The sequence below is a fragment of the Rhinoderma darwinii genome, chromosome 13, assembly GCF_050947455.1.
Source record: "Rhinoderma darwinii isolate aRhiDar2 chromosome 13, aRhiDar2.hap1, whole genome shotgun sequence".
NCBI classification, from domain to species: Eukaryota; Metazoa; Chordata; class Amphibia; order Anura; family Rhinodermatidae; genus Rhinoderma; species Rhinoderma darwinii.
Genome location: NC_134699.1, coordinates 16431483 through 16443867, shown reverse-complemented (window position 1 = coordinate 16443867; position 12385 = coordinate 16431483). Strand labels below are relative to the sequence as shown.

The window sequence follows — 12385 nt, the reverse complement described above, 5'->3', positions numbered from 1 at the left end:
GTAACATCCAGCAATGGACATATGATCACAATGTTATGCAACGTCAATAAGGCCTGATCATCAGGGGGGACAGAAGAATTCATGTGATAATTATATTGTAAAATATACATTTTTCTGCTTTTTTTTACAGGTTCCCGTTTTTTTTTCTAATGTTTGAATGCCAGACCGTTGCTTTAAAAGTATTCAAATTACCTGTGAAAATGTATAAAAGTACCAGATTGACATATGGTATTGGATTACAGGTTTTCTATACAGAAAATTCTAATCTGTGTAATTAAATGGGGTTGTCACAATTGTGACATAGCACAAGGTCAGGAGCGTCACTGTTCTGAAAAAGAGCTGTGTCTGCTATGTTTTAAAGAGCGCCGCAGCTCCTTCAATTTAGGGATCGGCAGTCACCCCCCATGGACCAGTCACTGATGCCGTATCTAAGGCCCCATGCACACGAACGTGCTTTTGCGGCCGCAATTCCCCCGAAAATCCACGGGAGAATTGCGGCCCCATTTATTCCTATGGGGCCATGCACACGACCGGACCGCAGAAAGAACGGGCAAGCCTTATTACGGCCGTGTTCTGCGGTCCGGGCTCATTGAAAATAATGGCCATGTGCACAACCTGAAATTTGAGGGCGGCTCGCGGCTGTCACTCCGTGGCCGGCCGACCCGGAAATCACGGCCGTGCACATGGCTACAGTCGTGTGCATGAGGCCTAACTGATCAATGTTTATCCTGGGAAAACCCCAGCAGTGTGATTTCAATGTAACATTACTATGATTCTATGTGAATACCAACCTTGTGCCAGCAGAAACTCCACAGTGGCTACATGCCCCTCTGATGCCGCGGTCATTAATGGAGTACGACCCTGCTTGTCCGCCATGTTAACATCTGCACCGTGTGTAAGCAGCAAATCCACAATCTGTAAAAGAAAAAAAGATAGTTCTGTCATCTCTCTCTGTGCACTTTTATCAGTAAACAAAATAGTCATAGTAGTCAAGCCGTGTAATTACCTGCCAGTGTCCTTGTCGTACAGCACTGAATATTGGAACAACACCTCTCCGGTTGGGTTGGGATACAGCTGCTCCTTGTTCAAGAAGTAAGCGGCAAACATCAAGCTTTCCACGACCTGCAGCGGCTGTTAACGCTGAAATCACAAAAGATTGAGATTGATTGATGTACATAGAATTAGATGGAGAAAACCGGTTGTGAGGGAGATCGGAGAGGTGGTATCACACGTAAACAAACTATTGTCGTGTAGGGTGGTCATCCATGTGGGGTGGCTAATTCTATTTTCCCATCACTTACCTGTCTCTCCCCACAGCCCATCAAAGCTATTAATCTGAGCTCTCTGTTCCTCCTCCTCGTCTTTTTCTGGTAGGTCCAGAAGATAGGAGACAATCTGGGGAAAAAAAACAACATCCTGTGATTTACTTGATGTTTTCTTACCTCATGAAGCGTAGGAAAAAAAGGATCTGTTCACAGGAACAATGTTCCTTTAAGCTCAGAAGGAGAGGTCACTATAGATTTGCGCAGATAGAGGACAAGAAATGTTCCGTCTTGTTTTCAATTGTTCAGCTATTAGGATCTCAGGAGGTGGAAATGAGTCGTGTGTGTCTACTTCTGATACTGAATACACAGCCACATCTCCCGCCATGACCAGCAGGAACAAGCAGCGGGATGGGTCTTGTTCAGGCCTGATTTATTATTGCAGTCTTTGCTTTTCTATTGTCTGGTATATCTACCAGGGGTGTGCAGAAAAAGCAATGTAAACCCCTTTCTGGCATGGTAATATCCAATGTTTTGTCTTCTTACCTCTGAGTACCCCATGCTGGCAGCTGCAATCAGCGCTTGCTGTATGGCTTGACTCTTCTTTAGGACTCCAGACTGTTGTCCAGCCATTGCCCAGTCACACTGGATAAGATATTTCACTACCTCTAGGTGGCCCCGCAGAGCAGCATGGACGAGCGCACACTGTCCGTTCTTATCGAGGAGATCCACCTATTGATACAGCAGAGAAAGGGTAAGGTAGGGGGACGTGACATTATCTAATACTACTGTGTTTCCCTGTTTTCTCTCTTCATCACCTTGTCTGGCAGCCAATAAACTGTCAAGTGACTAAAATGCAGGTTTGGGCAGGACATGCGGGGGAGATGACGCCTGTGCTGTATATAACCTCTCCAACTCCCACCCTGGCCTCGCCAGCAGTAGAGGTTTATGTATAGGTCATATATATTTTAGCAACACAGAAATAAAGCAAACCATCTAATTAACTCATGGCAGCACTTCATTACTGCTTCTGCCTCATTAAAGATATGGGACCGGTATTGATAATAGTTTTATATGGGGGGGGGATTTAAGAGCCACTATACCATACACATTTTAAAGGGACAAGTCCCTTTTTTTTTTTTTTTTTACATATTAACAATCAATGTGACAATTATATGTGGCTCATTTTATTAATATAATTTTTCATTTACTCTACAAATTATACTTCATGCTCCTTTAACTTCCTGTCTGTGGGCAATGAAAGCTTGACAGAGAGGATCACTTAAAGAAGCTCTGTCACCAGATTTTGCAACCCTTATCTGCTATTGCAGCAGATCGGCGCTGCAATGTAGATTACAGGAACGTTTTTATTTTTAAAAAACGAGCATTTTTGGCCAAGTTATGACCATTTTTGTATTTCTGCAAATGAGGCTTTCTAAAGTACAACTGGGCGTGTTGAAAAGTAAAAGTACAACTGGGCGTGTATTATGTGCGTACATCGGGGCGTTTTTACTACTTTTACTAGCTGGGCGCTCTGATGAGAAGTATCATCCACTTCTCTTCAGAACGCCCAGCTTCTGGCAATGCACAGACACACAGCGTGTTCTCGAGAGATCACGCTGTGACGTCACTCACAGGTCCTGCATCGTGTCGGACGAGCGAGGACACATCGGCACCAGAGGCTACAGATGATTCTGCAGCAGCATCAGCGTTTGCAGGTAAGTAGCTACATCGACTTACCTGCAAACGCAGATGCTGCTGCAGAATCAACTGTAGCCTCTGGTGCCGATGTGGCCGACACGATGCAGGACCTGGGGCAGGAAGTGAGTGACGTCACAGCGTGATCTCTCGAGAACACGCTGTGTGTCTGCACTGCCAGAAGCTGGGCGTTCTGAAGAGAAGTGGATGATACTTCTCGTCAGAACGCCCAGCTAGTAAAAGTAGTAAAAACGCCCCGATGTACGCACATAATACACGCCCACTTGGACTTTTACTTTAAACACACCCACTTGGACTTTTGCAAGCCTCATTTGCATAAATACAAAAATGGTCGTAACTTGGCCAAAAATGCTCGTTTTTAAAAAATAAAAACGTTACTGTAATCTACATTGCAGCGCCGATCTGCTGCAATAGCAGATAGGGGCTGCAAAATCTGGTGACAGAACCTCTTTAACAGAGTTGTACAGGATTATAAAAACAGGACCACAGGTTGTGTGTGGTATTGCAGCTCGGCTCCATTGAAGGGAATGGGACTGAGCTGCAATACCACACGCAACCCATGAACAGGTGTGGTGCTGTTTTTGGAAGAAAGCAGTCCTGTTTTTATAATCCTGTGCAACCCCTTTAACATCTCCCCGCTGACCGAACTTTCGACAAGGGATGAGTGAGGAGTGGTGACTCAATTAGAGCATCACATCCCCCATATGTATACTGGCCACATATGCCCTGCCAGCATAGCTGGAGAGTATTCTGTGATCATAGATGTAGGAAGACCTTCATACTTGCAGCGCGATCAGTCCCTTTAAAAAACAAAGGCGCTGCGTGTAATCATCACATGCAAGTCCTATGCTTTGTTTTGGCGCTGCTGGTGAGGGAGAAGCTGAGGAGCTCCTGGACAAAGTCTGACTACTGACAGCTCCTAAAGAGGGGAAAGCCAAAGAAACCTGTGTGGTAAGTAGACACCGTACACCTGAGTGCACATATGCCCTTCCCCAATGTCAACTATGACTATATTCTTCGTTCCTCCCTGCGATACGCTGGCTGTCCCTCTCCTCCCTCCCTTTCTGACAGATCCCTTTGCAGCCACAACTCCCCTACAAGATTTTCGACCGCTGAATGGAAGAGCAAATCATCTGTGTGATACAGTCTGCTAAGCTTCTATATCTAAGCCTACCATGTAAAAACAAACAAAAATAGAAATAGAGGAAGCCCTCCTATCATGTGATACTGTCTGGCGAACTGTGTATCTAATCCATTCACGTGTGAAACTGTCTGTTGAGCGTTGTATCTATTCCTATCGTATGTTACTATCTGCTGACAACAGTTTAACTGTATCTAATCTAATCACATGTGATACGGTCTCCTGAACTGTATCTAATCCTATAATTTGTGATACTGTCTGCTGAGCTCCATTTAATCCGATCACATATGAAACAGTCTGTTGAACTGTGTATCTAATCCTATCATGTGTGATACTGTCTGTTGAATTGTGTATCTAATCCTATCTGCCGAACTGTTTATCTAATCCGATCACCTGTGATACTGTCTGTTGAACTGTGTATCTAATCCTATTGTGTGAATCTAATCTGATTGTGTGATACTGTCTGCCGCGTCCTGTCAGATGTAGTAGCGATGTAACAGGACACACAGTCAGCTCTGACAACACTGTAACATCACTATCAGATGTAGCAGGGATGAGTGTGTGTGATCATCATTACATCTGACAGTACACTTAATAAGTTTTGCTGAATCTTGTAAACTAGACTCTGCTGCATCTGACATAGTAAGCTCTGCTGCATCTGACATAGTAAGCTCTGCTGCATCTGATATGATCATTTCTGCAATCTATGGCCATATTTGCCAACTGCTGGAAAAAGCTAAGATCGTTGGGACTCCACACATTCTGACCTCTGCCGCTACGCTAGGAGCTAAGGAAAGTGCAGGAACGGGGAGAGTTGGGTAGCTGAACATCTGGTCTTAGCTTAGGGTCTGGTCTTGGGTCGTTCTTCCATCAAACAGGTTAAAATTATATTTAGTCATTTCTTAGCTGTATTCTTTTCTGAGAAAGTTGAGTGACAACCATTATGACTCATGTCAGCACTTGCGTTTGTCACCCTGCTTTTCTTAAGTCCTGAACACGTCATCGACCCAATAATGCCATAATACAAGACAAGAGGAAATATCACTGCAAATCTATGTATACTTGCTGTTCAGCACTCTAGGAAAGCTGAATGACAACCCCATATGGTAACTATATTGAGATTGTACATCTATTTGTTGTCACCCAACTTTTCCAAAAACATATATAACAAAGCACCGCACTACTTAATTTTTCCATTCTACAAAGTTTTTGGATAAATGCCTAGATTTGTCTCCCATTGCGGATTCTATGCTTTTTTTTCCCCACAGGGCCTAGGGAGGGAGGGAGGGAGGGGGGGGAGGGGGGGCAATGACATGTCTTATCTAGGCCTATCAAGGGCACAATAGAGCTGTTATATGTCATTCCAATCCGCCACCCACTATTCTAATGAGATTACTTTGCAGTAGCTTGTAAACTGACAATAGTCTGTCCTACCATTCAGGAGGTTTAACCCTTTGTGCTCAATGTTAGAAAAGGACAATATTTTGTAATTGCATAGTTCTGCCGAATTTAAAAAAAACTGGCAAAAAGTTTAAAACAAATTGCTCTCCATGAATATTGAATTTAAAAACAATACCCCTTTTTGACAGTAAAAGTCCCTTTAAGTTTAAAATGGATCTTCCCTGTTTAGGCATAGGCCTCATGCACATATCCTTGTCCTTTTATACTGCCGCTTAAAAACGGATCTGCAAAACACGGATGGCTACAGTGTGCGGTCCGTTTTTTTAACGGACCATTGAATAGAATGGGGTGGCAGATACACAAAAACTGACAGGGATAGGACCTGCTCTGCGTTTTGCGGATCGGGCACCCAAAACCTCAAAATCGGATACGTGCATAGCCCCATAGAAATGAATAGAGTGCTTTCTGTTAAAAAAAACTGATAGCACACTGATGTGTGCATGAGCCCTTAGAAAGTAGACTTAAGGCCATTTTACACGGGCTGATAGGGGGAACGAAACACTTGTTGATCAGCTAAACAAATCTTTTATGCGGGTGTAAAAATCATCGTGGTTATCAGTACATCTTCCCGTGTAAATAGGGGATGTGCTGCTGACAATAATGGAAACTGTATGGAGGCAATTGGTCTCATTACTCCCCATACAGTATAATGATTGCTCCATGTAAATGGAGCCAAACGAGCGCCGATCGACATACTATATTGTCTATCTGCACTCAGTTACCGGCAGAAATCTGCTGATGTAAAAGAAGCCTTATATGCTGGAAACCTCATACTAACCTTAGCTCTCCTCTTACACAGTAGCATGGCAATTGTCAGATGACCTGAGGCTGCAGCATATGCTAGAGGGGTCATGCCACTCTCCGAACTGGCATCGACGTTGACTGAGAACTCTAGCAGCAGCGCTACCATCTCCGTGTATCCCAGATGGGCCTGAACACATAGGATAGGGGCATTGTTCAGCACTTCAGTGCGGTAATTCACATTGGCTCCACCCATAATTAGAAGGCGGCTGACCTGCAGGAGAATAAAGATGTGGGTCAAAACACAAGACAAACTGAAAGAAGCAAAACTTTCTTTCAACTAGTGCCACAAGGGATGAAGTGCTACTTAAAGGTCACAAGAAAAAAAAATATCCCTTTAATCTATCATTTTAAAATCTAGAAAGTCTGATAATCCACCCTTCTCAAGCACAGAACTGCAATATAATGAAGAACTGCCTGAAATCCAATTTATTGTAAACCCAGAAGGCTCAGCAGTGCCGATAATTAGAAGACTCCACTGAATAGACAACAAAGTGAAAATGCACTGTATTACTTATGGGAATGGCCACTAATATTCACCTGGCTGCTGCCTGGAGCTGTCTGAGAATCCAAAACCCTTATTGGGTCCTGCTTTACTGAATATATTCAAGCACATGTACTGTGTACTCAGAGAGCAACCAGCGCATTACATAAATGAGAAAATTAATAAAAGCTAATAAGCTGCCCACATACTCTGGAGAGTCAAAGTGCACATCGCTAACTGGCTCCAGGGTTCATCTTCCCACCTAAATTTCCATTCTTGTTGCCCAATTAGATGTAATAATTTCTTCTTGTTCCTAACACTGGAAGAACCTTTGTGGCTACACATTGAACTACATTGAGGAAGCTAGGCTGAAATGAGCAAATAGAGAATAAACTGGAAGTGCCTGCTTAAAGAGTCTCTGTCACCACATTATAAGTGTCCTATCTCCTACATAAGGAGATCGGCGCTATAATGTAGGTGACAGTAATGCTTTTTATTTAATAAAACGATCTGTTTTCACCACTTTATTAGTGATTTTAGATTTATGCTAATGAGTTGCTTAATGCCCAAGTGGGCGTGTTTTTACTTTAGACCGAGTGGGCGTTGTACAGAGGAGTGTATGACGCTGACCAATCAGTGACCAATCAGCGTCATACACTTCTTTCCATTCATTTAGTCAGCGCATAGGGATCCTTTTAGATCAGTATGTACTGTCTTATACTTACACATTAACGATACTGAAGTGTTTAGACAGTGAATAGACATTGCACGGGATGTCTATTCACAATCTCTGCACTTCGTTACGGTTTCTGTGGTAGTTACAGCAGAGCAAAGCGTAATCTCGCGAGATTACGCAATAAATGACAGGTTACAGCGAGATTACGCTTTGCTCTGCTGTAACTACCATAGAAACAGTAACGAAGTGCAGAGATTGTGAATAGACATCCCGTGCAATGTCTATTCACTGTCTAAACACTTCAGTATTGTTTTGTTTTTTTAACTCGTTTTATTGAAAAATGTAACAAAGTTTATCACAAGTCAAGTTCAAAATAGTGAGTGGACCACAATGTCCTATAACTTTGTAACAAAGCACTCGCAGGTGCTGAAAACATAAGTACAATATTTTCACATAATGCCAGCATTGTCTCGCGAACAGAGAACACTTCAGTATTGTTAATGTGTTAGTATAAGACAGCACATAAGGATCTAGCAGGATCCCTATGCGCTGACTAAATGAATGGAGAGGAGTGCATGACGCTGATTGGTCACTGATTGGTCAGCGTCATACACTCCTCTGTACAACGCCCACTTGGTCTAAAGTAAAAATACGCCCACTTGGGCATTAAGCAACTCATTAGCATAAATCTAAAATCACTAATAAAGTGGTGAAAACAGACCGTTTTATTAAATAAAAAGCATTACGGTCACCTACATTATAGAGCCGATCTCCTTATATAGGAGATAGGGCACTTATAATGTGATGACAGAGCCTCTTTAACCCATAGCTAGCTGGACAGTTTTTCCATACATTTTATGCGGAAATCTCTTATGACAGCTTTTGGCCCTGGTGATCATATTTGGATCACGTATAAACAAAGGTATTCAGAGGATCAAGCAGGAATCAAGAGTGTGCAAAGGATTCTAGCAAGTACTAGGAATAACAGCAAGGACGGTCATTTATCAACAGGGGAATCTGCCATGTGCATTAGGCCTTAGTCTAAGCCACCTCCGTTCAGCGAAATGTTAAGGAGATATTCTAGCAATGCTTCTAGGGAAAATTGCCTCTGTAATATGGCTTCTAATGGAACATGCTACTTTTTTCATTTTGAAGCATACGGTGGTTCAGTATGGTCACATAGACTTCCATAGGTGGCGTATTACGGCCGTGTGCATGAGGCCTATTAACAACACTGTTTATATCTAGTAATTCAGGTAACTTTGAAATCTTCGGTTTATGTGAATAAGTCAATAAATGCATCCCACAATTAATAATATTTCCCCATCACCCGGATAGGGTCTTTTCTCTTCACCATTTGCATCATGTAGAAGTAATCCGTACGAGGCTCTCTAGAAATATCTTTTAAATAAAGGAAAGCCATGGCCGTAAGAACTCTTATTATTGCATTGAGACCTGCCACCAATTGCGATAGTCACTGTAGCTGTTAACTGGAGCTTACTTTGGTGTTGGGAGTATAGAGGTTTCTTAGAGATGCTAGTGCCATGGAAAGCCCATCTGTGCTGTAGGAAATCCACAGTGCTTGCAAAATAGATGAGGAGACACCGACCTTCTTACTAAGACCCTGTGTAAAGAGAATTGGATTTATAAGAATATGAAGGCCTGTGTAATAGGTCAGGGTTATAATTGTACGAATAATCCATATACTGGTTATACATGGTCTTCAGCAACGTAAAATTTGATTCCAAACAGTTTGCAAACAGATATGATTTCTGGGTCCCAACCAATACCTAAAATTACTTATTTAAAAAACAAACAAAAAAAAAAAAAAACCCTTCCAACCTAGTGCTTTGTTATAGGCATCAATGCGGATATCAGCAGTCAAACTCCCACCAACAAGAGATTGATGGCTAAGGGCCTGTTCACATTTGCGTTGGGAGGCTCCGTTAGGGACCTCCATTGCAGTTTCGGCAAAAGTTACCAGGAAACAATATTCCGGTAAAACAATCGACACTCCGACGTATAGCCGATGGAACCCATTAAAATCAATGGGTTCCGTCGGCAGCCGGTGGTGTCTGTGTAACGGAACCAGTGCATTCAGCATTCCCTTGTTCTGCTCCTCTGACAGAGTAGAACAACGGAATTCCCCCCCCCCCCCATGCAGATGTGAACAGGGCCTTAGCTAATTGATATGCCATCAATATTAATGGTTGGATGTTTTTATGTTATGGGTAAGAAGTTTTCCAACTCACAAAGTACTTCCTTTTTAAGTAAGGATCAGGAAAGTTTAAAACTACCGGTGGAGCACGCAATAATGTTTCCAAGGAAATCATAGCAAATAAGAAGCCTCTTCTGCAAATCCCCTGTTATAAAAGGAGCTTTGAAGGGAGGCTTCCAGCTTAGTACCCAATACCTTGGACAGGACCGCCCTTTATCTGTTCTTCCTCAACGGGAGATTTAAACTTTGTGCGACTGATCTTTATTATAAATGGGGGTACACTTTAACAAGATGATCCCAGCAGCTGTATATTTTCTACCCTCTGTGTTCTTAGCTGACTGTCACCAGTGCACGGATACACACGGGTGTCAGACTTTTATCTTGTGACCCCATTTTATAAATTACAGGGTCTGCAACAGTTTTATACAGAGACCGATGTGTTCTCATAACCTCTTCCCATGGTTGTGCAGTAGGTGGAGCTATAGCCACTTATCGCAGCCACTCTGATCCCAGGAAGATGAACAGATAAGCAAAGCCAGTCAGTTTCTGTGGAGTTTCATTTTTACAATATCGTATCTTTACTGTAGGTTTAATTAAAGTGGTATCCACGGGATATGCCATAAATGTCTGATAGATATGGTTCCCACACCTATCTCTAGAACGGGGCGCCCTAACCCTGTCTTACCACGTCCTGCTTGGTTGTTTCCAAACTCCTGATCACGTCGTAACTCAAGAGGCCAGAGAGCAGCGACAGCGGGACATGGTAAGACGGAGGCCAGCAGTGGGTCCTAGTGGTAGGACTCACAACTATTGGACATTTATGAGATATGCCACCAAAGTCTAAGATGACAATATCCCTATAAGAAAGACAATTTATGTGAATCCTTCTATTCTGAATATATTATCTGTAAATATCATTCTCACAATTGGAGGTTATACTAGATAAATAAATGATCAAGATTATGATCCTTTGTTTAGTAAAAATAAGGCAATGTAAAAATAGCAGGTCTCCTGCATAAAAACCACATGCAGCCAATAAAAAGGGGTTCACAAACATTTTCTTACTCTTGTGAATAAGTGAAACAAAAGTTAATAAAAAAGCAGGATCATAATTTATATCAAATAAATTATTGTAATAAAAGTTACGCTTACGCTTAAAATTTTGTGCTCGAAGAATAAACGTGCATAGAAAAGAAAAGAATGACGCCTGAAGTAAATATAAGAAAAATAGGCAAAGCAGCGCTGGCGCCCACCACAACTCCTCCGCTCTGTACCTTAAAGATATGCGCTTTCAGAATGTGATGCCCGAGCTCTATGGTCTGTTGCCTGTTCAGCTTCCCCTCCTGACGAGAGAACCAGAAGGCCAGCAGGATATGTCCACTCCTGAGGACAACACGTAGGGTTATCAGTTACATCCATCAGCGGCTCAGCACGGCAGTACATACAGTCAGGCACCAGGTTGATGGTGTGACCATTAACACAACAGGGAGTTAGATAAAAATAGTGAACACTCCACTTCTCTCCTTGGTTTTCTGCCCTACTGGATGACTCCGGTAAAGCTTGCAAAAGTGTCATTTATAGCAAAAGGAAACTTCTTAGCTGTTCACCTAAATCAAAACATCATTTATTATTGCCATTTATATGTGCCCTGCTGCGCTTAACCCATGTATAGGCGCCGCTGAGTGTATGCGTGCCTATATACATAGTAAGAAGAGAGGTCTGCATTGGTGTAGTCATTAATCATCATCATCATCTGCTCATCTCTTATTAGCTACATAATGCGCTGGAAGAGAATTAAAACAATGAATTGCGGTTCTTATACTCAATTTAAACATTGAACAACAATAATACTGTTGTGATTATCTCTTTGTATAAAACCACGGAAAAATAACAACAGAGCATCATTGTGTCTGCCATGATATTGCCTCCCTGGCAGTGCAATGCATATAGATTTGGCCTTAACCTCGAAAAGGATGGGGACGTGTGGGCACCACTATGTATGAAAGAAATCTATATGGGGTGCTGCAGTAACACATGCAAAAAATATGCATAATAGGAGAGAGGAAAAGGCACATGTACAAGATTGCGCCCAACCAATATAATGGTTTTATATTTAGTGTATAATAAAGTTTGTTTTTTTCATTCCATTTCTTATTATTTTGGGTGCGCGCAATCTTGGCCTTGACCTCAACATCAATGGAACCAAAGACAATTTTGTCAGTGGAGCTTGTAACTTAGGTTGTCACCATGGCCCCAATAACTGGAGTGATAATCTAAACCATAGAACTGCTGCAGAGAGATGACTGTGTACACTTATCACCTCATGACAACTGCTAGAATATAATTCAACAGTAATATCATTTGCAGATTATATTCAGAGCTCCAAAATAACAGCACAAATCAGTGTAAGTTTCTGAAGCCAGTAGTCCAGTTCTCAAATCTAGTGTCTGCACTGTGATGTTGTATTGCTGCCGGCTTAATGTGATTTATGGTGTGTGACCCAATGCATTTCCTTTTCCCATAGTCATTATTTATCACCTATCAAAGGATAGGTGATAAATATCTGACCGGTGGGTATCCAACTGCCGGGACCCCCACCGATCACAAGCTTACCTTGTCGTTT

General features: G+C 42.3%; 1 protein-coding gene and 1 long non-coding RNA gene across 8 annotated transcripts in view; one reads left to right on the top strand and one right to left on the bottom strand.

Moving 5' to 3' along the window:
• Positions 1 to 12385, bottom strand: part of TANC2 (tetratricopeptide repeat, ankyrin repeat and coiled-coil containing 2) — a 435863-nt gene that overhangs the window by 17415 nt on the left and 406063 nt on the right. For all 7 annotated transcript variants that reach the window (XM_075846635.1, XM_075846637.1, XM_075846636.1 and 4 more), the window contains 7 exons: positions 11037 to 11145; positions 9046 to 9168; positions 6362 to 6598; positions 1809 to 1994; positions 1302 to 1395; positions 1007 to 1140; positions 792 to 915 (listed from right to left, as the gene is read on the bottom strand). In XM_075846635.1, coding sequence (XP_075702750.1) covers positions 792 to 915; positions 1007 to 1140; positions 1302 to 1395; positions 1809 to 1994; positions 6362 to 6598; positions 9046 to 9168; positions 11037 to 11145 — 1007 coding nt within the window. The remainder of the gene's footprint in view (positions 1 to 791; positions 916 to 1006; positions 1141 to 1301; positions 1396 to 1808; positions 1995 to 6361; positions 6599 to 9045; positions 9169 to 11036; positions 11146 to 12385) is intronic.
• LOC142666548 (uncharacterized) overlaps positions 1 to 12385 on the top strand; it is a 31884-nt gene that overhangs the window by 17580 nt on the left and 1919 nt on the right. The gene's annotated exons all lie outside the window — the stretch shown is intronic.